This window comes from Vicugna pacos, chromosome 5 (assembly GCF_048564905.1).
Source record: "Vicugna pacos chromosome 5, VicPac4, whole genome shotgun sequence".
NCBI lineage: Eukaryota > Metazoa > Chordata > Mammalia > Artiodactyla > Camelidae > Vicugna > Vicugna pacos.
Window position 1 is genome coordinate 1,649,838 of NC_132991.1, and position 25,572 is coordinate 1,675,409.

Consider the following 25,572-nt stretch of genomic DNA (forward strand, 5'->3'; position numbering starts at 1 on the left):
TTCAGGGATCCTCCATATCTTCTCAAAGTTCACTTGATACTTCTGTATCCCCACCATCCTGAGACTCCAACAACCCATGACCATCCCAGAAGTCTGACTGACACTATGGGCCTGAGTAGGAGTTGCCAATGACCTTCCCTGACTCTGTCCCCTCGATTAGTTAGTAAACTAACACTCCAAGTCCCAGTGGCCCCTGGTACTCTCACTGTCTCTCACTGACCATCAACACACTGACAGTCCACGAACGTCTAGGGAACTCTACTGGCCTCCAAAGAATTCACTATCAGTGTCCATCCTCGGTGATCACTACTGACCATCTTTGAACTCTCAAATATGACAGTGATAAACACCAATTCTACAGTGACTCCTACTGATCCCTCAATAAGTGAAACATCTCACTGACCTGCTTTGACCTCTCAGTCACTTAAACTTGGGTCAGCAAACCACAACCTGCAGGCTGCCCCCCAAATTTTTTTTATGACACATGAAATTAAAATTTCAGTGTCCACAAGTTAAAGTTTGGAACACAGCCAGCTTCACTCATTTACATGTTGCTTATGGTTGTTTTCACACTCTATGGCAGAGTTAATAGCTGGGACAGGGACCCAAGCCCTTTAAGAAACAGTTTGCCCACCCTTGGTTTAAATAACACTCATAACTCCCTAATGAATTAATCCACACTCCACCCCTGAGGTGTGGTGGGGTAGCTCATCTACACTGGCCAGGCCCCTAGGCTCCTGTTTGCTCTCTCCAGCCTCCCCTTGGTGGCCCTGGGAGCTGGGGTAGCAATTGTCCCCCAGCATGCTCCACATTTTCTGAAAATGAGGGTGTGGGGACATAAAAAGAAAAATAAAAGGGAAACTATTAAAACGTTTGAGAACACCTGGTTCCCTGGAACCCACTTCCAGCGCCTTAGTTCTGTTTCCCAGCAGGTTTATGCAGGTTGAGATCTTCAAGTTAGTACTGGATCCTGGTGCCCCCAGCTCCTCCTATCCCGATCCAGATAAAGAAGGAATCTCGGGAAATACACGGATTCAGTCTTTCTCACAGCCCACGTGCCCTGGTGTCATTTTTCCCTGCCGCTGCCTCTCCCGACCCACCTCGGACCCCGCCGGAGCGCAAAGCGCAGGGCCACCCCAACCCGGGTCCCCCAGGCAGGAGCTGCAGGTCGATCTCGGCGCCCGTCCCATCTCACAGTTGCTGCGCCACCCCGGCTCGGACCCGGAGGAAGCCTTGTTCCCAGGACACCAGACTGCGGAGGCGGGGCGAGGGCGCGCGGCCGTCTGCCCTGCCCCGTGCAGACCCTGGATCCAAGCGGGAGGAAGTGTCCAAGGACCATGTAGACTCAGCCAGCCGGTGTGGCGGTCATAAAAAAGGGAAGCGCCAGCGGTGGATCCACGTTCCCGGCCCAGCGCGGGGGTACCGAGCGCTCTGGCGGCCGCAGGGGTCCAGGAATCTGGGGGGGGGGGCTGGGGCGGGCTCTGAATGTCATTGGCCGAGGGGCGCGCCCTGTCCGCCGCTGCGCACTTCCATTGGCTGGCAAGATCGGAGGCGGGGCCTTGGCAGCCTCTAGCGTAGTCTACGCTAGCTGGGGAGCGCGCAGAGCCGCAGCTGGACAGGAGCTCGCTGGCCGGCGGCGCCATGAGCCGCAGCTTGGACGCGGCGCGGAGCTTCCTGGAGCAGCTGGAGGCGCGAGGCGGACGGGAGGGGGCGGTCCTTGCCAGCGAGTTCAGCGTGAGTGGGCGAGTGAGGACAGCCGCGCGGCGCGCTCCGGCTCCTCTCCCTGGACGGTCCGGACGTCTGTTCTCCTGTGCGCCCTGCCGCGCTTGCCTCTCTCTCTCTTTCGGCGTCCAGGGCTGTCTCCTCGCCTCGAGGTCTCTCTGGTTTTCTCTCCCCAGCACCTCTCTGTGTCGCGCTCTCTCCCTGTCTGTCTTCACCCTCTGTCCGAAGGGCCCCAGAGGGCGAAGTCCACGGCCGGGCCGGGCGGGGCCGCAGATGCCCTCGGGTCCCTGCGCCCTCTCCGCACTCCCGGAACCGTCCGGTTGCAAGGCTGGGCGGGCGGGGCCCCCCCAGAAGGGAGGGCTGTGGCACACCTGCGCTGGACGCGCGACGCCTGGCCGCTCGCTCCAGGCCACCCGGCGGTCACTTCTGTGGTTCTGGGACGGAAGGGGCTGGCGGGGGGTTGGGTCGGGGCGAAGAGGAACCAAGAGGCTGCGCTGCGGTGAGGGTGTGGACACCGGCTCTAATGCGCGCTGTGGCTCGGGGCGCTTTACCTGGCCCCTCTGGCCTCGGTTTCTCCTTGGGTAAAATGCAGACGTTGATCACCAAACTGGCCTGAGGATTAAAATAAGTGTGAGTGAAAAAGCGCTTAGCATATCCTGAGCTCTCACTTTGCAGGCGCTTCGTCGCTAGTTATAAATAGTATGAACGTTACAATAGGTAGTGCAAGCCGTATGTAACGAGTGCTAATGTAGCAGCGTCGTAGGCACCACACACTACACGTACGGAGAGGTTTCAAATATAACGTATAGAAATGTGCAGTGCAAATAGGTAAACACAATATATGGTGACATTTCTTTCATTTAGAAATAAGTTGATAAATATATGCATATAAGTACTTTATATAATCATTAAGTACAAAATAGATAACCAAATTTATGAAATAATTTTACGAATGACTATAAAATATACAGTGAACATGTATAAATATAGTTATAAATTATAATTTACACAATAAACATTAAGTTCATGAAATAATAGAACATAAATACAACATAGAATTGTAATTTATAAAATAAGCAATTATTCAAGTTCCTAAGGAATCAAATATGTAACAAATAGGTAAAGTAGATACAAATCTAAATTTACACAAATATAGACATAGACATATATAAAATGCAAAATATGTAATTTAGTCAATATGAAAATGTAGATAATAAATGTAAACTTACAATACCCAGGTGGTGCATCATGCCCATCTGGGTCCGGCTGTGGGACAGTGAGCATTGCCAAGGACCCCTGTGCAGAAGGGTGGTGGTGAGCAGTGCCAGTTGCTGGAGACTATCCTCCGGCAGGCAGCCTCCTGTCCTCACAGGAGTCTTTGGGCCTCTCTAGGCCTTGGTTTCCTCATCTGTAGAGTAGAAATACTAATAGTGGTACCCAGTGCACTAGTGTGTTCATGAGGACTTGACTTAAATGCCCTGATGGGTGTAAGTACACTTAGAAAGATGGTCACCCCCAGAGGTGGCTTCGTATGTGTTACTTATTATCGTTATGAATACCTGATGATGATGGTAATACACTATTCACTAATTACAATAATCTAACTATAGTATCTAGTATATGTCATGTTACACATTATAGGTCACATACTTTGTACATTGTCATATACATTGTGTAGCATCATGTTTGGTATATTAAGTACATATTGTGTTACAATTATTGTTCACAATACAGTGTAATACACATTGAGTGTACAGAAGGTAAATGCTGAGAAGTCTGAGTTCTACACTCCTGGATGGGACTTTCAGCAAGTCACTCAACCATGTGATGCCTCGGCTTTCTCGCCTGCACAATGGGAACGTCAATAAGAGTACCCGCTTTGGAGGTACCTTCCAGGTGGTTCAGTGCCCTTACATAGAGCCCTGCACAGAGAAGGCGCTCTGAGTCGCTACTATTATTGAATCGCTATCACTAGGCAGGTCCTGTGCTATCTGGGCGGCGAGGTCACCTCTCACAGGCCACGTGCCGCGCATCCCTAAAAAAGCCTCTGTCCCAGGACTCTGACCTGACTTCTCTCTGGCTCTCTCCTCCGTCCCCCGGGTCTTCTCGCGGTGCCCCCCGCCAGGACATCCGGGCCCGCTCAGCCGCCTGGAAGACCGACAACGTGTGCACCACCGAGGCCGGTAATCGGCCGGAGAACGTGAGGAAGAACCGCTACAAAGACGTGGTGCCTTGTAAGTCGGGGAGTGGTGGGCGGGTGGGTGGCTTCCGGAGGGAGTCCGTGCGGCTCCGCACGCCCTCCGCTGCCCTGCGGTCCAGGCGTTCGCGCGGGTCCCTCTGTCACCACTGGGCTCCCAGCACGCCCCCTCCCAGAGCCTGGCTGCACTTCTTCGGAGCGCACTTTTCCCAAGTGCATCTCGGTGGCATCCCTGCTAGGCGTGCCGCCGCCTGCTATCGTTCAGCCAGGACCCCAACAGATGCCCCTGTCACTCCCAAACTCCACGTTTCTCACCTCTCCCGCTGGCAGACGATCAGACACGAGTGAGCCTTTCCCTGCTCCAGGAAGAGGGCCACGGCGACTACATCAACGGCAACTTCATCAGGGTCAGGCTGGGAGTCAGGGACGGGGCAGAGGGGGTGGGGGCGACAGTGGGACCTCCATGGTGAGCTCAGCCTTTACCAGGGCACAGATGGAAGGCATGCCTACATCGCCACACAAGGACCACTGCCTCACACCTTGCTGGACTTCTGGCGCCTGATCTGGGAGTTTGGGGTCAAGGTCAGCTTGGGGGGAGGGTGAGGTGGGGCCAACATTCTGGGTCCTTCCTTGGCCCTCTTTCCCCCACCCCCAGCCCAGATCACCTCCTTCTCTCTCACCCCTCTTGTCTAGGTGGTCCTGATGGCCTGCCGGGAGACAGAGAACGGGAGGGTAGGTGTCCTCAGCCCCTGGAGTGCATGTCCTTGTGCACAGAGGCAGGAGAAATCCTGCTTGCTCCTCCCTGACCCTAGGACTCAAGAGCCCAGTTCCTTGGAGTGACCCCCCTGTAACTGCTGAGAGCCCGCTATTACTCTAATTTTTTGTTGTTATTGTTCTTTTTCCTTTTATTCATGGGGCTTATCTCCCCAATGACCTGCTGGTCTTTCCACCCCATTCCATACCATAGACCAGAAGGCCCCATAACTGTGGCTTCCCCAGTACAACTCTGATCTCTTTCCACCTCTCTCCTTTATTCAGTCCACTCCAATCTCTCTGGCCTTTGCTTTGGGTCCTGTGCTTTGTCTGTTCCCTGTGTCTGGGACATATCCCCCTTTCGTCTGCTCCATCACCACCTCCACGTCTTGGCTGTAATGCTGCTTCCTCAATGAGATCTTCCTGAATCTCGCCCCATGTGAAACTCCCAGCACTCCCACTCTCCTTCCCTTGTCCTACTTTCATTTTTTCTTCTAAGTTCTTTTTTTGTTTGTTTTTGTTTTTTGGATGGGGTGGAGGTAATTAAGTTTACTTACGTGTTTTTAAATTAATTTTGATTAATTTGTTTCTTAGTGGAGGTACTGGGGATTGAACCCAAGACCTTGAGCATGCTAAGCAAGCACTCTACCACTGAGCTATACCCTCCCCGCAAATTTTTATTCTCTTTGTTTTATTTACTTATTTATTTGTCTGTTTCTGTTTTTTTTGGGGGGGAGGTAATTAGGTTTATTTATTTTTTGATGGAGGCACTGGAGATTGAACCCAGGACCTCGTGCATGCAAAGCACGTGCTCTACCACTGAGCTATACCCCACCCCCTTCAAAGTTCTTAGCAACTTCTAACATACAAGATATTCTACAAATGTATTGTTTATCCTAAGTCTCCCTGATTAGAGGAAAAGTTCCATGAGGGCAGGGATCTTTGTTTTGCCTGTTAGAATAAATTCATTACTTGGTAAATGTATGTCAGCACTGAAGGCACATGGGTTCTGCACCCTGGCCTGCTCCGTGGCCAGGACTGGAGGTGGGAAAGTCCTGCTGTGAGACAGCTGGCCCATCATGGAGCCTGTCCAGTCTGCAGTGATGCACCTTTTTCATTCCTAATTTTGGTAGTTTGTGGTCTGCCTCTCTCCCCTGTGCAGTGTGGCTAGAATAAAGACAAGCAAACTTTAGCTGTTGTACTAAATCTGTCCTGCTGCCTGTTTTTATAAATAAAACATATTAGAATATAGCCACGTCCATTTGTTTACACAGTGTGGAAACCTGCTTTCATGCTACAAGGGCCAAGTTCAGTAGTTGTAAGTTAGGTAGATTCTGTGGCTCGCAAAGTCTGGAATATTTATTATCTGGCCCTTTATAAAACAGCCAATCTCTGGGCTAGAGCTTTATCAATTTTATTATTTTTTTCAAAGGAGCATCTTTGGGTTTTATTCATTTTCTCTATTTTTTTCATTTTTATTTCATTAATTTCTTCTCTCACCTTTATTATTTCCTTCCTTCTGGTTATCTAGGTTTAACTTCCTCTTTTTTTTTTTCTAGTTCCTTATGCTTAGATAATAGAATTTGTGATTTTTTTTTTACATGTAAGCATTTAATGTCATTCATTTTTCTCTAAGTACTGCTTTAGCCACATCTCACAAACTGGGTATGTTGTGGCTTCTTTTCCAATAAGTTCAAGGTATTCTCTAATTTTCCTTGATTTCTTCTTTGACTAATAGTATTTGACCATGGCTGTGCTTACTTTCCAAATACTTGGGGACGTTTCCATATATCTTCTTGTTATTAAGTTTCTGTTAATTCCGTTGTGGTCAGAGAACAACTTTATATGTTTTCAGTCTTTCCAAATGTTCTGAAACTTGTTGTGTGGCCACGAACATGATCTATCTTGGTAAATGTTTTGTGTGCACTTGAAAATAATGTGTATTCTGGTTTTCTTGAGTGGAGTGTCCTATAAATATCAATTAGGTCAAATTGATTGTCTTTCTGAAAGACACTTTAATATCTTCTATATCTTTACTGTGTCTTCCATATCTTCACTGATTTTTTTTTCTCTAGATGTTTCATCAATTGACAAGAGAGGAGTGTTGGAACCTACAACTGTTCTCTGTCAGGAGGAGCTTGTCAATAATATTTTTCAGATCTTATTATTCTTACTTTTTTTTGTCTACTTGCTTATTTGCTGAAAGAGGAGTTTTGAAATCTCTAACTCTAATTTTAGATTTCTCTTTTTCTCCTTTCAGTTCTGTCAGTTTTTGCTTCAAGTATTTTAAAACTCTATAGTTAAGTGCAAATACAGTTAGGATTAGGTCTTCCTGGTAAACCAGTCCCATTTTAAATATTGTAATGTCCCTTTTGTCTCTGGCAATATTCTGTTTTCTGAAGTGTACTTTGATATTAATAGAACCATTTAAATTTCTTTAGATTGCAGTGTGCATGATATATATATTTTTCATTGTTTTACTTTTTATCTGTCTTCATTTCTATCTTTAAAGTGTGTTTCTCATAGCTGGCGTATTGTGGGGACTTACTTTTTTACCCAGTCTGACAATCTCTACCTTTCATTGGAGTATTTAGTCTCTAATATAATCATCAGTAATGTGTCTAAATCTACCGTTTTCTATTTGTTCTATCTGTTCTTTGTTCCTTTTCTCCTTTTGTCTTCTTTTTAAATGAGAATTTTAATAAGTCCATTTCATAATCATTATTCATTTATTAGTTACACCTTTTTGTATTATGTGTTTGTGTGCTTCATGGAATGTAGACAGTAATAATAATAATAATAATAATAATAATATTATGCCATTTCCTGTTCAAATAATATTATGCCATTTCCTGTAAAATGTGAGAACTTTACAATAGCATATTTCAATTTTCTCTCTCCAAGCTTTAGGCTATTGTTGCCATAGGATTTACTTCAAAATATAAAATATACTACACAGCACACTGCTATTATTTTTGATATAGATTATCTTTTTTAAAAGACAACCTTACTGAAATACTATTTATCCACGTTAAGTGTGCAGTTTCAGTTGTTTTTAGTATATTCCTGAGTTGTACAACCATCACCACAATAAATTTTAGAACATTTTCATCACCCCGTAAAGAAACCCTGTATCCCATTGGAAGTCACACTCCATTTCGTACTAAACTCCACCCTAGACAACCCCTAATCTCTTTTTTGGTCTCTACAGATTTGCCCACCGTGGACTTTTCATATAACTGGAATCATATGATATGTTGTCTTTTGCAACTGGCTTCTTTCACTAAGTGTAGTGTTTTTAAAGTTCAGGCATAGTGTAGCATGTGTCAGTACTGCACTACTTCACTCCTTGCTGCTGAATAACATTCCATTGAATGGATATACCACATTTTATTTATTCATTAATCACTTTATAGAATTCGAGCTGTTTCCAGTTTTTGGTAATTATGAACAGTGCTGCTGTAAACATTCATGTGCAAGCTTTCGTGCAGACGCTCTGTCTTCATTTCTTTTGGGTACATACCTAGCAGTGGAATAGCTGGGTCATATGGTAACTCTATTTTTAGCATTTTGAGGAACTGCCAGACTGTTTTCCACAGTGGCTACATTGTTTTACATTTCACCCAGCAATGTATGAAGGTTCCAATTCCTCCACATCCTCACCAACACTTGTTACTGTCTCTTTTTTATTATAGCCATCATACTGGGTGTGAAGTGATGTTCATCCAGTCTTTTTTTTTCCAGTTGTGGTAAAATATATATAACATAAAAATTGCCATTTTAACGATTTCAAGTGTACAATTTAGAAACATTAAGTCCATTCACAAGGTTGTAAACTGTTGCCACTATCCATTTCCAGAACTTGCTCATCATCCCAAACAGAAACTCTGTGCCCATTTAACAATTATGCCTTATTTCCCCTTCATCCAGCTCTTGGTAGCCTTTATTCTACTTTTTGTCTCTATTACGCTGGCTATTTGAGGTCCCTCGTATCAGTGGAATCATATAATACTTGTCCTTTAGTCTCTGGCTTATTTCATTTATCCTGTTTTCAATGTTCATCTATGTTGCAGTATGCATCAGAATTTCATTCTTTTTAGGGCTGAATAACATTTTGTTTATCCATTCATCTGTTGATGGACATTGGGTTGTTTCTACCTTTGGCTGTTGTGACTGGTGCTGCTATGAACATTGGTATAGAAGTATTTTGAGTCCTTGTTTTCAGTCCTTTTGGGTATATACTAGAAGTAGAATTACTGGTTCATACGGCAATTCTGTGTTTAATTCCCCCCCCCCCACACACAGTGGTGGCACCATTTTATACTCTCACTAGCAATACATAAACGCTTTTTAATTTTGAGGAATTCAAAATTCCTCTCTGTTGTTTTGATGTGCTTTTGGTGTTGTATCTAAGAAGTCAGTGTCTAACCATAGGTCAGAAAGATTTACTTCTATGTTTTCTTCTAAGTGTTTTATAGTTTTATCTCTTACATTTAGGTTTCTGACTCATTTTGAGTTAATTTTGGTATATGGTGTGAGCTAGAGGTCCGACTTCATTCTTGTGTATGTCAATATGCATTTGTCCCAGCACCATTTGTTGAAAAGACTGTGCCTTCTTCCTTGAATGGTCTTGGTGCCTTGCTGAAAACCAGCTGCCCATAAAGGTAAAGGTTTATTTCTGGACTCTCAGTTCTGTTCCATTGATTGATACGTCTATCTTTGTGCCAGTCCTGCATGATTTTGATTATGGTAGCGTTGTAACAAGTTTTGAAATCAGGAAGGATGAGTTCTCCAAGTCAGTTCTTCTTTTTTCAAGACTGTGTTGGCTTTTCTGGGTCACTTGCTGTGCAGGAAAGAATCAACATAGCAGGCGTAGCTACTGACGCTTAACAAGGCTTCCCTGCAAGGCTGGCTCTCGGCTAGAGATAGGATTTCCAGTGAGAGTGCCTCGCTACGCCTAAACTGTTTATGCAGACAATGTGTTTATGTGACAATAGGTTTATGTGAACACCTGCTTCCTTTCTGGGAGTCTGAGGTTTTGGTACATGCTAGTCAGAGATGCCTACATACCATACAGAGTGCCTCAGGAAATACTCGGGGCACTGAATTCCTAAGGGTGGTCTTGGGCATCCACGAGACACTTATTAATGTTAACGTATTAATGCTTATATATTAGTGTTAAGATCAGCTTGTCAATATCTTCAAAAAGCCTTCTGGGATTTTGATGGGAATTGAATCTATCAATTTGTAGGGTACAAAGATAACAATTTTTTCTGTGTTGATCTTGTGTCCTACAACCTTGCCAAACTCATTTATTAGCTCTAATTGTGTGTGTGTGTGTGTGTGTGTGTTCTTTAGGGTTTTTTATATGTAACGTCATGCTATCTGCAGATTGAGATAGTTTTGCTTCTTCCTTTCCAATCTGGGTAAACTTCCTTCCTTCCTCGCTTTCTTATTCCTTCTCTCTATCTTTTTTCTTTTTCTCTCTCTTTCTCTTCCTCCCTTCCACCCTCTCTTCTTTCCTTCCTTCATTTCTTTTTTCGTATTTGCACTGGCTGCAACTTCCAGTACAGAGTTGAACAGAAGAGGAAAGTGCAAACACCCTTGTCTTGTTTCTGATCTTAAGTGCAAAGCAGTCTTTCATGATTAAGTACTAGGTTAGCTGTAGGGTTTGGTAGATTTGGGTTTATTATTTTTTTTATCATGATGAGGAATTTCCTTTCTATGTCTATCTAGTTCCTTTCATGGTTTTATCATGAAAGTTGTTCAAAAATATTTTCTGCATCTGTTCAGTTGATTATGTGGTTTTGTTTTATTTTCTGTTAATATGGCACATGATATTGTTCGACTTTCATAGATGCAACCAACCTTGGGTTCCTGGGATTAATGCCACTTGGTCACTGTGTGTAATCATTTCTTAATATTTTGTTGAGTTTTGTGTCTATTTTCTTGAGACATTGTTGAGTAGTTTTCTTGTGATGTCTCTGTCTGGTTTGAGGGGAGGTCATTAGGTTTATTTATTTATTCTATTTAATTAATTAATTTGTTAATGGAGATATGCTAAGCGTGCACTCTACCGCTGACCTACACTCTCTCCGCTCTTCTGTCTGGTTTTGGTATCAGAATAATACTGGCCTCATACAACATGTTGGGAAATGTCCCTTCAATTTTTTTTGAGGAGGGGGAAGTTTGTGAAGGATTGCTATTATTTCCTCCTTTTTGGATAAAATTCATGAATTACCTTTTAAAGATGTTAAAAATGAGAGATACCTTTTACATCCAGCTGCGTACTTAACCTTTTTCTTCACTCCTCACCCCTTTGTGTTAGGGCTGTAGTCCATCTGGTGTCATATTCCTTTGGTCTGAAGAGCTTACTTTAGTGTTTCTCATAGTGCAGGCTTGCTTGTGATAAAGTCTCTCAGCTTTTGTGTGTCTGAAAGTTATTTTTTTTAATTGCAGCAGTTTTAGGATGTCCCACCATTGACTTCTGGCTTGTAGAGATTCTGACAAAACTCCGCTGTCATTCTTACCCTTGTTCCTCAGTATGTAATGTGTCTCGTGTGTGTGATGCTTTTAAGATTTTTGTCTTTATCATTGTTTTTCAACGATTTGTTCACAAACTGCCTTGGTGTGGCTTTCTTTATGATTTTTCTCTCCCTGTGCTTCACGGACCTGCTGGGATCTGTGGGTTCATAGTTTCATCAAATTTGGAGAAATTTCCAGCTCTAGTTTCTTCAGAAATAGTTTCTGTTCTTCAGTTTCCTTCTGGACTACAGACACACATACATTAGACCACTTGATATATTTTCACAGGAATCTGATTCTCTGTTCGTTTTTTACCCATTTTTTTCTCTCTTTTCATTTTGAATAGTTTCTATTGCTATGTCTTTATGTTACTGGACTTTTCTTCTGATGTCTAATCTATTAGACTGTGAATTTTTTTAAATTGAAGTACAGTCAATTACAATGTGTCTTTCTCTGGTGTACAGCACAATGTTCCCAGTCATGTGTCTATATATATATATATATTCATTTTCATATTTTTTCCATTAAAAGTTATTGCAAGATACTGAACATAGGTCCCTATGCTATACAAAGGAAACTCTTAAAAATCTATCTTTATATATAGTGGCCAGCATTTGTAAATCTCAAACTCCCAAATTTATCCCCTCCCACAATTTCATAAATTTAATTTTTCCTCTCTAGAAGTTCCACTGAGGTCTTTTTTATAGCTTTCATTTCATTTTCATCACCTTAATTAATGTTTTCCTTTTCATTTTGAATATATTTTGTAATATTCATAAAAGCTGTTTTGAAGTCTTTGCTTTTTTCCTCATCTCTATTGGGTCTCCTTTTGCTGATTTTTTCTCCTGGGTAGAGGTCACATTTTCTCACTTCTTTGTATGTCTAGTAAATTTTTATTAGATGCTTAATATTTTTAATTTTATACTAGTAAGTGTTGGGTTTTGTTATCTTCCTTTAAAGGGTGTTGAACTTTTTCTGGAAGGCAGTTAAGCTACTTTTGGGTGTTTGATCATTTTAAGTTTTGTTTTTAAGCTTTGGGTAGTGGGGCGGGCCTAGACTAGCCTTTCTTCTAGAAGTAAATTTGTTCTACTTCTAATGTGTGTCCTTCGAGTTCCCTCTTGAACGCCCAGTCAGGTCTCTCCACTCTGGCTGGAGGAAATATCAATTATTTCTGTCCCATTGTGAGTACTGGGAAATGAGATGAACACTTCTATTCTTTCACGGGAAGTCATTCTTGCCTGGCCTCTGGGCGTTTCCGGTCATACGTGCCCCGATTACTATTCCAGCTTTAAGGGGATTCCTATGCAGAGTCCTGGAGTTTGTTGCTTTGGTTTCCGTAGCTGTTCTTTCAAGAACTCTGCCTTGACCTCCCTGGGCCATGATCTCTGGCTTTTCAACTTACTGGGATCATCAGTCTCTGTGCCCTGCAGCCTGGTGACTGCCTCTAGGCAGTAAGCTGGGGTGGTCCTAGGGTTTGACTCCATGTGTTTCCCTTTGGTCAGTGATCACAGTCCTGCCGTGTTCAGGTCCCATGTCTGCAAATAATGGCTTGTATATTTCATGGAGGTTTTTAGTTACTTACAAGTAGCAGAACACTCTGGACCGTCTTCCTCCTGCACTGTTGGAAGCTCTCGTCTCTACTGAGTCTGGGCGCTGGCCTCCTTCGTGGCTGCCACCACCTGTGCTTCCATCAGCAACCTGGGCTGTCCAGTAGGCGTGTGCACGTATCAACGTGAACTCTGAGGCAGGCCCCCGCTTCACCCCCCGCCCTTTCTCCCTTGCCTTTTGTAGAAAAAGTGTGAGCGTTACTGGGCCCAAGAACAGGAACCACTGCAGATTGGGCCTTTCTACATCACACTGGTGAGCTGGGGCAGAGGGGGGACAGCATTTGATGGAGTCTGGGATGTTGTGGGACATTTCACAGGAGATTCTGAGTTGGCAATCTTGTGGTCTGGGCCCGAAAGGATGAACAGTTTTCCCATGGTCACACACACACACACACATGCACACACTGCAGAAAGCATGCAAATAGTCAGAACTCATTAGGTATTGCTTTTGCATTTGAACTATAATCATGGTTATCTCTGTAAATATAAACATGCCTTGGCTGGGTTCTTAAACTTATTTCCCTTACTGTCCCCAAAGAACTCAGGAAAATCTCTCACCTCAAGTCAGACACACAGTTGGTCCTGAATAAATACAGTGAAACTGTTTTCTTTTAGAACAAAAGACATTTGTTTCACTGGAAATGAGCATGTGGGATATTTAACCATAGTTCCTCTTTCTCTCCTCTTTCCTTCACAAAAGTCATGGGGGACGTTTGGGCTAAATGAATTTTTCGAAAAGATGTTTTCGTATTTGATCTTTAATCAGAAATACTTTGTTTTCTGTAAATATGTCTTTTGGCACCTGTGATCTTTGTTCCCTGCCCTTTTCTCACCTCCTCCACGTCCACAGACAAGGGAGATGTGGCTGAATGCAGACATCATGCTCAGGACCCTCCAGGTCACCTTCCAGAAGGTACTGAAAGGGAAAGAGGAGACTCCCACATGGAAAGGGCTGTTTCCTGCCTCTATTTTCTCATCTGTAAAATGGGCATGGACAGTAATACCCATCTCTCAGTTACTGCCTGTTGCGTTTAAATGGAACGTGTGTAGAACTGGGCTGACATGTAGTAAGGGCTCAATAAATGCTTGTCTTTCTTTTTTCACCCTTTCCCCCTCTTTTCCTGTGTTTCAGGAATCCCGCTGTGTGTACCAACTGCAATATATGTCCTGGCCAGACAGAGGGGTCCCTAGCAATCCCGACCACGTGCTTGCCATGGTGGAGGAAGCCCGTCGCCTCCAGGAATCTGGTCCCAGCCCCCTTTGTGTCCACTGCAGGTTTAGGAGATGGGCTTTGTTGGGGGGTGGTCTGGTGAGACAGAGGGGAAGGCAATGGGGGAGGGAGGCAGGGGACGACTGTGCAGGGAGGGCTTGGAGCCGGTCTCGCCGTTTGAGTGCCCATTCGGAGAAACCAGGGGCCAAGCTTGCTCAAGTTGCAGCCAAAATTGTTGGCATTTATTGAGCACAGACTGTCCACTGGGGAGGAAGCACACAGCGGATACTCAGCAACTCTAAGCAATCTAAAAGTTTTCCTTTCAAATGATAATCTGGGATTCTGGGAATCAAAAGGTGCTGCAGGGACCCCCACCCCACCAAGGCCCTCACACCCAACCCCAAATACCCTGTTTAGAGGGGGTTTGTGGGCAGTCCTTGACCTAGCTCGCTCTGATTCTCACTTGTCAGCGCCGGCTGTGGGCGAACAGGTGTCCTGTGCACCGTGGATTATGTGAGACAGTTGCTCCTGACCCAGGTAGGAAGAGGGCGTCCATGTGCACATGTGCAGTCCGGGTCCTCTGCCCACGAGGTCCTGCTCACTTGTCTCTCTGTCCTAGATGATCCCACCTAACTTCAGCCTCTTCAATGTGGTCCTCGAGATTCGGAGGCAGCGGCCTTCAGCGGTACAGACTGAGGTGGGAGCCTGAACTCCTCCTTCCAAAGACATGTCCCTCCTCCTTGTCTGCCCTTCCCGATGACCCCTACCCCCTGTGCCCCCCAGGAGCAGTACAGGTTCCTGTACCACACGGTGGCTCAGATGTTCCTCTCAGCGCTCCAAAATGCCAGCCCTCACTACCAGAACCTCAAGGAGGTACCATGGCCCCCTTTCCAACCCTCAGAGACCGGGACCCAGAGAAGAGGTCTATGACCGCCGCCTTCGCAGGGTCCAGCCCCTGGACCTCTCCCGGGAGCGGGACTGACGCATTGTGATCCCTACCTTTGTCCTCCTCGTTGCTCCCTTACCAGACTGTCCCCTCTTAAGCTTCCCCCACAGTGGCCCACGGTGACCTCCGTCAGGAGCCCGGACAGCTTCCTCCCAAGCCTCACGTGCTTGCCCTCCGGTCTTCCTCCAGAACTGTGCCCCGCTCTACGACGACGCCCTCTCCGTCCGGACGTCCCAGGCCCTCGCTGCCATAGCCCGCCCGTCCGGCGGCGTCCTCAGGTACCCAGCTCCATCCCCGCATTCTTCCCTTTCCGATTTCTCTCGCCTGGAGGCGAACCCTTTTCTCACGCTGGAAACACCAGCCCCTTCCTTGCCGTTCACTTCAAATATTCACTGGCCCTTTCTTTGAATGGAGCTCTGGAACCCTCCGCTGGCTGACTCCTTAATCCCAGCGATCCCATCGTCTCAGCCTCTAAGGCGAGCCCTACAGGGCGATGTTAACCCTTTCCCCGCTCCCCCGTCATTAATTCAGCAGGTATTTCTTGATGCTGCCCACCTGTCAGGCCTCCTGTCGGGTGCAGCGGAGCCTTCAGCCCTCGGTCCCTGAGACTAGTTCTCCATTTTGAGGCTCTCCCTTCCTTCCCTTTAGATGTCACTTCCTCATTCATTTATTCAACAAAGAATTACACGGAGATGACCACCCCTCACTTCCAGCACCCGCCCCATTCACCTGCCAGGCTTCCCTCCATCCACGCAACCTGCCAGGCGATAGGGACACAGAAATGAGACCCCCTTCCCCAGAGATCCAACAGCCTCCGCCTCCTCCCTCCCTAACTGCGCGCCGCCTGGGCGGGAAGGAAGCCAGTGGTTTGTGCGCTGAGCGCGCTGCCCCCTCCCTTCCTCGGCGCCGCCGTTTCACTTCCTCCCGCCCTCCCCTCCCGCAGGAGCATCTCGGTGCCCGGGCCCCCGGCCCTCGCCATGAACGACACATACGCGGTGGTGCAGAAGCGCCCGGCCCCCGCGGGTACCGGGGAGACGGCGGGCGCGCGGGCGCGCAGCGCGTTGGAGGCGCCGGTCTACAGCCAGGTGATGCCGCGCGCCCGGCGGCCCCAGTCGCACGCGGAGGACACGCGCGGGGCGCTGCCCGGCCGCGGTGAGTCCAGGCGACAGGGGCGCGGGGCTGGGGAGGGCCGCCCCCTACTTGTTCCTTCTCCCGATTCCCCGCTGGCTGCGGCCTGGAGGGCCCCGGCGGCCACGAGGACCCCCCCCCCACCAACCACGCCCGCAAGCCCGGCCCAGCGGCGCCCCGGACGCTGACGTGCGGGCTTCCCCGGCCACGCCTCTGCGGCTCTCGCCGGTCCCCCGGTCACGCCCGGAAGCGTCCCGGGCCCAGCCGCGGCCCCGAGGCCGTGACGTTTCTCTGGCCAGGCCACCTCGTCCGGGTCGAGGTCTCTGTCTTGGCCATGCCTCTCTGGCAGGGCCCCGGTCCTCTTCGCCTAGGCCGCCTTCTCGGGCTGGGGAGGATGCGGCTTTGCCCGGGGTGGGTTTCCGGAACTCCTCGGGGCGGCCGGAGTTGACTCGGTGCGGGCGGTGTTCTGCCCGCAGTGCCGGCTGAGCAGAGCGCAGCGGGGCCCGGCGCCTACGAGGACGTGGTGGACGGAGCCCAGAGCGGTGGGCTAGGTAAGTCAGACCGCCCGGGGCGCTCGGGCTCTCTGCAGCTTTGACTGAGTCCCAGGCGTTTGGGGTTTAGGGATGGTGGCAGGGAACTCACAACCGCAGGGTCCTGTGGATGCGGCCGCAGTAAACCAGGAGGACCTGGAGGTTTGGAGATGACTTTCCACCAGTGGCCTGCCTCTCCACACCTCAGCTTCTCCGTGAGACCGACGGTGCCCTTCCTCTTCCAGGGTTCAACATGCGCATTGGGAGGCCTAAAGGACCCCGGGACCCCCCTGCCGAGTGGACCCGGGTGTGAGTGCTGCGCTGCTGCCTGCCTGTTGCTCCACGTGGGAGCTGAGGGCCCTGCTCCGCTCTGTGAAGTGTTGGCACTGGGAATGAGGGCCGGATCAAAATAAAGGTTTCTCAGTGTGGGAGATGAGGGGTTTTGCCCCCGTGATTGTAGCATTCAAGGCCTGAGGCTTGGGCAGGTAGTTGGTGGGTAGTGGCTGGTGAAGTTACTCTGAGAAGATTCAAGAATGAACTCAACTCCAAGGGTCTGGGGCAGAGCTTCCAGTTGTGAAGGGGCGGATGGGCAGACAGGCTTCTGGAGGCTGTCCCCATCAGCACTTAAAGGACTGGTTCGTGTCAGTATTTGAGTCTCCCTTGCTCAGAGACTCATCCGATGACACAGAGAAATAGATGGGCCCCACCCCAAATCCACCATTCAGACTGATGGAGGCCAGGCATAACAACCACCAAGCAGGCTTATTTCAGACAGACAGGTAGAAACTCCCCAGATGGGCAGGCAGACAGATGGACCCCCAACCTGGACAGGGAGGTAGCCATACCCCAGACAGTCAGACCTGCAGAGGGACAGGCACAGCTGGATGGGTGGACCTCCAGCCAGAGAGACAGGCCACCCAACAGCCTAACAGACACCCCCCCCCTAGCAAAAGACACCACCCGAAAGACAGACTCCCTCCCCCAGCTAGGCCGCCAGAAGACACTAGCCAGATAGACCCCTGGCTGAACAGCGTCTCTGACAGACAGAAACAGATCTCTGGCTAAACAGATAGAGATGTCTTCTCAGCTAGAGCTCCCAGATCCACAGACCCACCCCAACGTGGGCAGACCGACTGACAGACCTTCTAGTCACACAGACTCCCAGCTAGCAGAATGGACTTCCAGCCAGGCAGACACCGGCCACACAGACCCGCCTAGCCAGCCAGACTTTTCCAGCTAGGCAGACAGGTAGACAGACCCCCACCAACTCACCAAGTACACAGAACCCACAGTTTGGCAGACAAATTGATTTGTCTCCTGCTGGGAAGACAGCCAGGCGGACCCCCTCCCCAGGTGATCAACTGATCAGATAGGCAGATGGACCCTTAGATAGAGAAACATCATAAGCCAGTCAGATCCCCGACCACCCAGCCCATCTGCTGGTTGGACATATACTGCAGATTCTTCAGATAGATGGGACTCTCCTCCAGCCAGATGGGCTCCCAGTCCTCAGCTACATAGGACCCCACTTTTGGGTGGACCCCTAGTCAGATAGATTCCTGGCCACAGTGAGACACTATCCTCAGCCATAGAAATAGATGGACCCCAAGCCAACTGGCCAGCTAGACCCCAAGCTGGATGAACAGACCCCCAAACCAGATGAATGGCTGGACCCCCATCTGGATAGATGAATGAGCTCCCAACAAGTCATTCCCCTAGCTGTTCACCCAGGCTCCTAGCCAGACAAGCCCCAAGCCCTTGAGCTGGACAGCAGATTCACACAGACTGCCAGCCTGGTAGACAAATCTGAGGCCAGCAAGACAGCCCTCTAGCCTCACAGTCAGATGGCCTGACCTCAAACTGACAGACTGGTGAACCTCCAAGTAGACTCAGCTGGAAGAATAAACTCCAGACGGACCGACTCTCAGCTTGGTAAGATTTTCAGACAAACTCGTGGCTGGACAGACACGCAGATCCCAGCTAGAAAGACAGCAGCCAGACAGACCCCATCTAGACAGGTAGACACTTAGTGAGCCACACACATCTTCCACGGGACAGAGATGGGCTACCCATCCAGATAGCCCTTTAGAACCCCAGGTGGACAAAAAGATGAGTGGATTAACATTCGATGCTCCAAAACCCTGATCTTGCTCAGTGAACCTCCCTCAGACATAGTCTTTCTCCTGATGGTGTCTGACAATGTCAGGTTTATCTAGGCGGACTCCCAGCCGTCCCTTCCCAACACAGTGTCTCCTGAGGCTGTGGGAAGGCTGTCCTGTGTCTGGGATGAGCGTGGACCACCAAAGCCTCCACCTGCCACCTGCCCAGCCAGGCCCACATCTCTCATCTGGTTACTGTGAGAATTCAGGGAAAAAGAGACTATAAAGCTTTAGCTTCAGCGCCTACCTTGTGCGCGTGATCAATGTTAGCCCATGATAGCTGCGAGCCCTTGCGTTCAGAATCGGTTCTGAGACAAGTCATTTGCCCTTTAAATGTTAGTAGAAGGAGAATGAAACTGGCCTTTCTTGACAACAATAGTGCTTGCTGGCAGTGACTTAATTTTTCAAATGTGTGAAGTCTGCACAAGAAGCGGCTCAACCAGCAGAAACTAGGGATTGCAGAGAAGCTAGAGATTCTCCAGCTTCATGGGGACCAGGCAGGCAGCTCCACTGGGGGCGCAAACTCTCAGGGGCAAGTTGGAGCTGATCTGGATGGAAAGAGCGAGGCAGGAGGCCCAGGGGCTGCTGGTGGCAGAGGAGGCTGAAAGTGTCATTTAGGATGTAAAGCAACCTCAAAGCCAAAAATACTAAGTCATTGCACTCCGGAGACCAGGAGGGGGAAAGCAGTGGTAGAGGGGCCAACGGCAGAAGGGAGAGGCATATTTCCTTCTTAAGCAAAGAGAAACCAGTGTCAGTTAGAACATGGGTCTTCTGGATCCCACCCTGAGGCCAGCGCCCTCGCTGCCCATCCCATCTGAAACCCTGACAGTGGGGCTGCAGTACATGATTCAGATGAGAATTTTTCAGCGATTAGGTTTGAGGCTGAGCTGTTGGCAATTCTGAGCTCCCCATTTTGGACAGAATGAAGAGCAGGGCTGCTAATGTTGAGGACAGAGTGGGAAGAGATCCAGCCACAGAGGGTTGCATTCGTAAGGTTGCAAGGCAGAGCGCCCTGGGCCAGGCTCTTTACGGATTTTATCTCATTCAATCTGTAAGTCAGTATTTGGAAGTTGGTCTTCTTACCGCACCCATCTTGCAGATGAAAAGGAGGCTCAGAAAAAATGGCTGTTAGTTTGGGATCCTAGCTGGAGGTCTCCGTGTTTGGTGGTAAGGACATGTATGTCTCTAGGAAAAAGGGACCCTAAATCATTAAATTAATACAAATAGCTATCACTGCCTGGGTGCCTGATGTGCACATAAACTGGGTCACTAATCTGCAGGCTAGCCCTGCAGTAGAGGTAACTGTTATCCCCACTTGACAGAGCCTAGTAACAATTGCAATCAGCACAGCATCATTTGATGTTTCTTTAAATCAAGCAGACCTGGGGTGAGTGGCAGTTATAGCTCAGTGGAAGAATGCGTGCTTGGTGTGCATAAGGTCATGGGTTCAATCCCCAGTGCCCCGTTAGGGGGAGAGAAAAATAATAAATAAAAATAAAAATACATGAAAAAAAGAAAAATAAATAAAAATAAAGTATAACCATTAAAAAAAACAACAAACAAGCAGGTCTGTATCATAATGGTTCATAGCTTGGACTCAGTCACTTCCTAGTGTGACCTTGAGCAAGTTTCTTAATTTCTCACTGCTCCAGTTTTTCAATCTATAAATTGGGGCAGTAGAGTTACATTTATCATAGGATTGCCACATACATGACTGTGAATCTGGATTTTTACAATAGACATAGAAAAGAAGATTTATTTTTTTCAGGGATTGTCCTCAGAATAAAACAGAATTCTACACAGTTGAAATGATAATATCAAAAGCTCTATAGAAGACAGAAATCAATGGAAGTAAATTTAATTATACGTTCTCCTGCTTAAAATCTAGTGGCCGTAGTCTTTGATAACAGTTGCATTTTGAATCGGTGGGCGGAAAAATGGTTTATTCAACATAGATTATTGAGATAATTAAGTAGCCATTTAGGAAAAAAGAAGTTTGAGCTATGTACATTATAGCAGGCTAAATTCCAAATGCATCCAAGATTTCAATGTAAAATATTAAGCCAGGAAAGTCTTAGAAGAAATTATGGGAAAATTTCTGTATAATTCTGGACTGCAGCATTCCTTGTTAACTATGGAAAGGTGAATCAGAAGCCCCCAAACACTGATAAGTGTTAATGCAAAAAAAATTTCAGTCCCTCCAAAATCACCATAAGCATGTCAGAAAATTGGTGACAAACTCGAAAAAAATTTACATCTGAGATCCAACAAAAGGCTGATTTTCTGAGATGTACAAAGCTTCTGTGAATTGCATTCTTGATTGCAATGAAGGCCCCGGTCTAAAAAATGGGCAGAGATGTCCTATCTCACGTGTAATAAAAACCATGAAAATCAGAATTATACCGAGTCAGATGCCGTCACTTATATTAGCAAAGAGCATAAAGTTTAATGACACAGTGTTGGCTAAGATGTGAGAAAACAGGTGTTCTCATAGAGGGCCAGCGGGTGTGTAAATTCAGACAACCTCTATGGAGAGCACTTTAACAATCACTATTAAAATATAAAGTGTACATGTTCTTTGAGCCAGAAATTTCATTTCTCAGTATTTATCTTACATGTGTACTCACAGAATCCCCCAGTGCCTGTTACACCATGTTATTCACTGCATAGCACAAGGCTGGAAACTTTTTCTTTAATGATTTTTTTTTGGAGGGAGGAGGGAGGTAATTAGGTTTATTTACTTATTTTTAGAGGAGGCACTGGGAATTGAACTCAGGACCTCGTGCACTCCAAGCACGTGCTCTACCACTTGAGCTATACCCTCCCCCAGGATTGGAAACATTTCAAGTGCTTTCTGTGGGATCCTGGTTAAATAAATGCTGTGATAGAATATTACGCAGCTGTTTAAAAAGGGGTTTGAGAATACCTCTATGCACTGGTGTGGACGAATCTCCAGATCACATTGTAAAATGAAGGAAAAAAAAGAAAGTGTATGATTTAACTTCCATTAAAAATATTTTATATGAACATAAATGTGTGTCTTTCCTTGGATACACATTAAGTATGTTTGATAAAAGCATGAGAAGCCTGATGGAGGACTGGCTGTCTGGGGGCCCAGTGCTCTCGCCACCCTGCCTTCTTTCACTTGCTCAGACCGTCCGCGCTTGGGTGTTTGTGTGTGATCCACTTAGCTCCTGCCCGCACTGCTCTGGTCCCCTGGGTCCCACGTCCAGCACAGTCATGCCCTGTTCTGAGTGAGGATCAGCCTTCCCACTTCCACCTGCTCACATGCTTGGTGACCAGAAGTGGAATGACATCCCCCTTCTGCCCAGGGACATTTAAGCATGGTGGGGGGGGGTGTCTAGATACCTAACTGCCCCTCGGGCAGGAGAACTGAGATGTGCATTTTCACGCGCTCCCACAACCTTCCCAGGAGAACTGAACTTCAGTTGCCAGTGAAGCTCAGTGGAGCTGGTGTGAGGTCATACCCTTGACTGGCTGCCACCCCTTCCCGGGCTCACTGGCTGCCGCACCTCCCAGAGAAGCAGCTCGCACTGAACCCTGCCTCCCGCAGCATCTGGGACCCCACTTCCTGCTCTGGGCACTGCGCTGCCCCTTTTCTGCTTCCTCAGAAGTTTAGCTGACTCTGTGGAATGTCCCCCTGTCTTCTCAAGTGTCCTCTATGCTGCTGAGCCCCAGCCTGTCACCCTCACCAGGCAGCAGCGTCTGATTCTCTCCTACTCTGAGCGCTGGGTTGATGTGGGGGTCTGGACCCCACCCTCCCGTCCTCCCTGCCCAGCCGGCCACCCCTGCCTGTCCCCAGCTGTTTGCTGTCTGAATCCCTGACTGACGGCTCTGTGCTCCTGTCTCTTCAAACAGCCCCCCAAGGGATCGATCCAACCGCGGGTGTGAATCCCCTGCTAAACATCCACAACTCCAAATTCTTGATTTCTGGCTCAAATATAGGCCACTGAAGTCCAAATCTCAGCCTTTCCACTTGAGCATCTCAAATGTAATAGTCCGCAAACTGAAGTCCTGCTCTTCCTCCTGGAACTGACTCCACTGAGATGGGAAAGAAGTTCATGCCAGCTCCTCGCTCCACGTCCTCCCATCCAACCCAGGAGCCACTCCCCTTTGACTCTTTTCTCTCCTGTAAGTGGTTGGCAGGCCCTCCCAGTCCTATGTTCAGTATATACCTGGACTCTCACCGCCTCCCTTTACCTCCTTGGCTGCCACCTGCTCCCACCTTGCTTCCCTGAAGCCTGTTCTCAGACAGAAGCTGGTCTGATGCCTTTGCACTTGAGATCAGGTCACGAAGTTCTGCTCAGAACTCTCCTGTGGTTCCCTTTTTGCTCAGATTAAACACCAGGGTGCTGACAGTGATTTCCACACACAGAAGGGCTGGTCACCTCTCTCGCCGCGACCCTGTAAAGCTCTTGCTCCTCGTCATCACTCCACCCCTTTTGGGGAGACAGTGCTCCTAATCGTCTCCTGTTCCTGCGTGACATCCCTCTGCCTCAGGGCAGAGGCACTGGCTGGCTTTCCAAGGACGACTGAACAGCAAGCAAAAGACAGAGCGGGTCCAGGAGGGAAAGCCCTCTTTCCCTGGAGGGTAGCCTGTATTCCAGGGTCATATGCCTAGAGACACTTTTCTCTCTCTCCCGAAGAGAACTGCTTACATCGCAGGACAGTGAGTGATTTCTCTCTAGGGTGCAGATAGGCAGGTCTGCAGAGGTGTAATTAAGTTAAGCACCCTGAGATCATCGCGGATTTAGGATGAGCTCTAAATCAGGTGACCAATGTCCTGAGACAAGAAAGGAGAGGTAGATTTGAGAGAGACAGGAGAAGGCCATTGAAGATGGTCGTACTGACATGCCAAGCAACGCCAGAGAAAGCCACTAGGAAACCACCAGGAGCTGGCAGAGAGCCTGCAGCAGATTCTCCCACGGAGCCTCCAGAAGAAACCAGCCCTGCTAACACCTCCATTCAAGACCTCTGGACCCCAGACCTGGTGTTTTAAGCCACTAGTTTATGGTCATTTGTTGTGGCAGCCACAGGAGCTCAGATGCTGGGTGTGCCAAGACTCTGAGTCCTGAGCGCTCTTTCCCTGGGCCCTTCTCAGAGCTGCGTTTGCAGCAGGAGACTTTCAGGGAGGTGATGTCTCCCGCTGGAATGGTCCCTGAGCTCAGTGTTCCTCAGCTGTGATGCAGCCCATTGTGTGAGTGGTACCCGTCTCTCACACGACCCACTGGGATGTGGGGCGAAGGATGCAAGCACGATGCATGCCCCTTGACCTCTGACCTCATTATCCTGTATCTTCTGCCAGGACCCAGGAGACAGGGACAGGCTGTCATCCGTGTCTAAGTAGGGTGCTATCCGGTGACATCTCTTCCACACAACCCTCACTGATTCCTCCCGCCTTTCTTTTTTTTTTTTAATATATGCAACTCTTTTAATATGTATTTTTATTTTATGGGGAAGGTAATTAGGTTTGTTTATTTATATATTTATTTTAATTAGGGCACTGAGGATTGAACGCAGGACCTCGTGCATGCTAAGCACGCGCTCTAACACTCCTCCCTCAACCTCCCCCCTCAACATCTTCTAACTTTCCTTCTCTGGATACGGCGTTTGTTTCTTATTTTAGATCGTGACATCTTTGAGAAAAAACTAGGCCCTCTCTGTGGCCTCGTGTGTGGTTTTTAATCCCGGTTGATGCAGTGGTGTTTTCCATAGTGATGGAAAGTTGGTTTGGGTCTCCTAACTCTTAATTCAGTGCTCTTTTCACTCAGCCCATCAAGTACATCTCATTACCATCAGGCACAAAACCTGGTGCTGAAGATGCTGCTGGATGTTGGGCAGTGGCTATCTGACCTCATGCTGCAGAAGGACAGAGGTGAAGAATTTGCTTAGCCCTGGGGTCCTCAGCGAACTTCTCAAATCCTAATATAAACGGGAGTCTCTGAGGTCTGAGGATGCTGAGTCTACAGCCTTTCACTTCCGCTTCCCACCTGCCCCCCACTGCCCACCCCAACAAAGCCAGAACTCCCAGCAAACGCACTGCCTTCCCCCGGGCTCCCTCCTTTTCTCATACAGTCTTAGCCTCCCTTACCCCACAAGACCCAGCTGGCATCTCACCTGCCCAGTGCAGTAGGGAGCATCCTCGCACCTGCCCTACCTCTCCCACCTCCATTTCCTGGAGCACCTGGTGTCAGCCCTGGTCCCACCCCTGCCTGGGCTGTCATGACCCTGGGGCTGCAGGGCAGTTTTGCGAGTCAGGGATGTGTCTTGCTCCTCTTTGCTGCCTGTGTGTTTGGAGCATACTCTGCACAGAACGGCTCTGTAAATGTGGATTTTGGTTCAGTGAGCTGAGTCGCTCAGTTGTGTCCCTGCAAAATGGTCTTGTTGGAAAGCCTGCAGGGAGCTCACTGCAGACTCAGAGAAGGTCATGGAAGAAATCACTAAATAGCTGTTGTTCATCGGTCAGTGTCTGATAATAGCTCAAATTAGCCCAAGCCCAAGGTCCATGTATGAATACATTATCTCCTAAGTGGGACTTACTTTATTTACTTCTGTTATGGCACATTTCTTCTAGAATATACAAATTGCTTTAGGGGACATAAATCCTTAAGAAAGTAAAAGCAAGACCAGTGTTTGTAAACCCACACCAGCGTTCTCATCAATCAATAATTTCACAAGAAGTGTATCCAAATATAAACAGAAAATGCAATTTAAAAAAGATTTCAGTGGAATCCCACGGGTCTCAAGGAAACCTATGGCCCTACCGCCTTCTTT

General features: G+C 47.8%; 1 protein-coding gene and 1 non-coding gene across 3 annotated transcripts; one reads left to right on the top strand and one right to left on the bottom strand.

The window, feature by feature from the left end:
* Positions 1–1,602: 1,602 nt before the first annotated feature.
* On the top strand, positions 1,603–17,049 carry PTPN18 (protein tyrosine phosphatase non-receptor type 18). 2 transcript variants are annotated; one of them, XR_012072441.1, is made up of 15 exons: positions 1,603–1,734; positions 3,848–3,956; positions 4,250–4,326; positions 4,406–4,501; positions 4,613–4,651; positions 12,989–13,057; positions 13,655–13,717; positions 13,937–14,079; positions 14,485–14,551; positions 14,634–14,711; positions 14,798–14,887; positions 15,059–15,238; positions 15,904–16,112; positions 16,565–16,639; positions 16,864–16,927. XR_012072441.1 is itself a non-coding variant. In XM_072960761.1 (15 exons), exons 1-15 carry the CDS (start codon positions 1,642–1,644, stop codon positions 16,929–16,931), a joined length of 1,365 nt encoding a protein of 454 aa, XP_072816862.1. In that variant the 5' UTR covers positions 1,603–1,641; the 3' UTR covers positions 16,932–17,049. The 2 variants fall into 2 exon arrangements, 1 of the variants encoding a protein (XP_072816862.1); XM_072960761.1 differs by having other exon boundaries at positions 15,150–15,238; positions 16,864–17,049.
* Positions 17,050–21,528: 4,479 nt separating this feature from the next.
* On the bottom strand, positions 21,529–21,602 carry TRNAS-GGA (transfer RNA serine (anticodon GGA)). The gene has a single exon. It is a non-coding gene; the product is annotated as a tRNA-Ser (tRNA).
* Between the last annotated feature and the right edge of the window lie 3,970 nt (positions 21,603–25,572).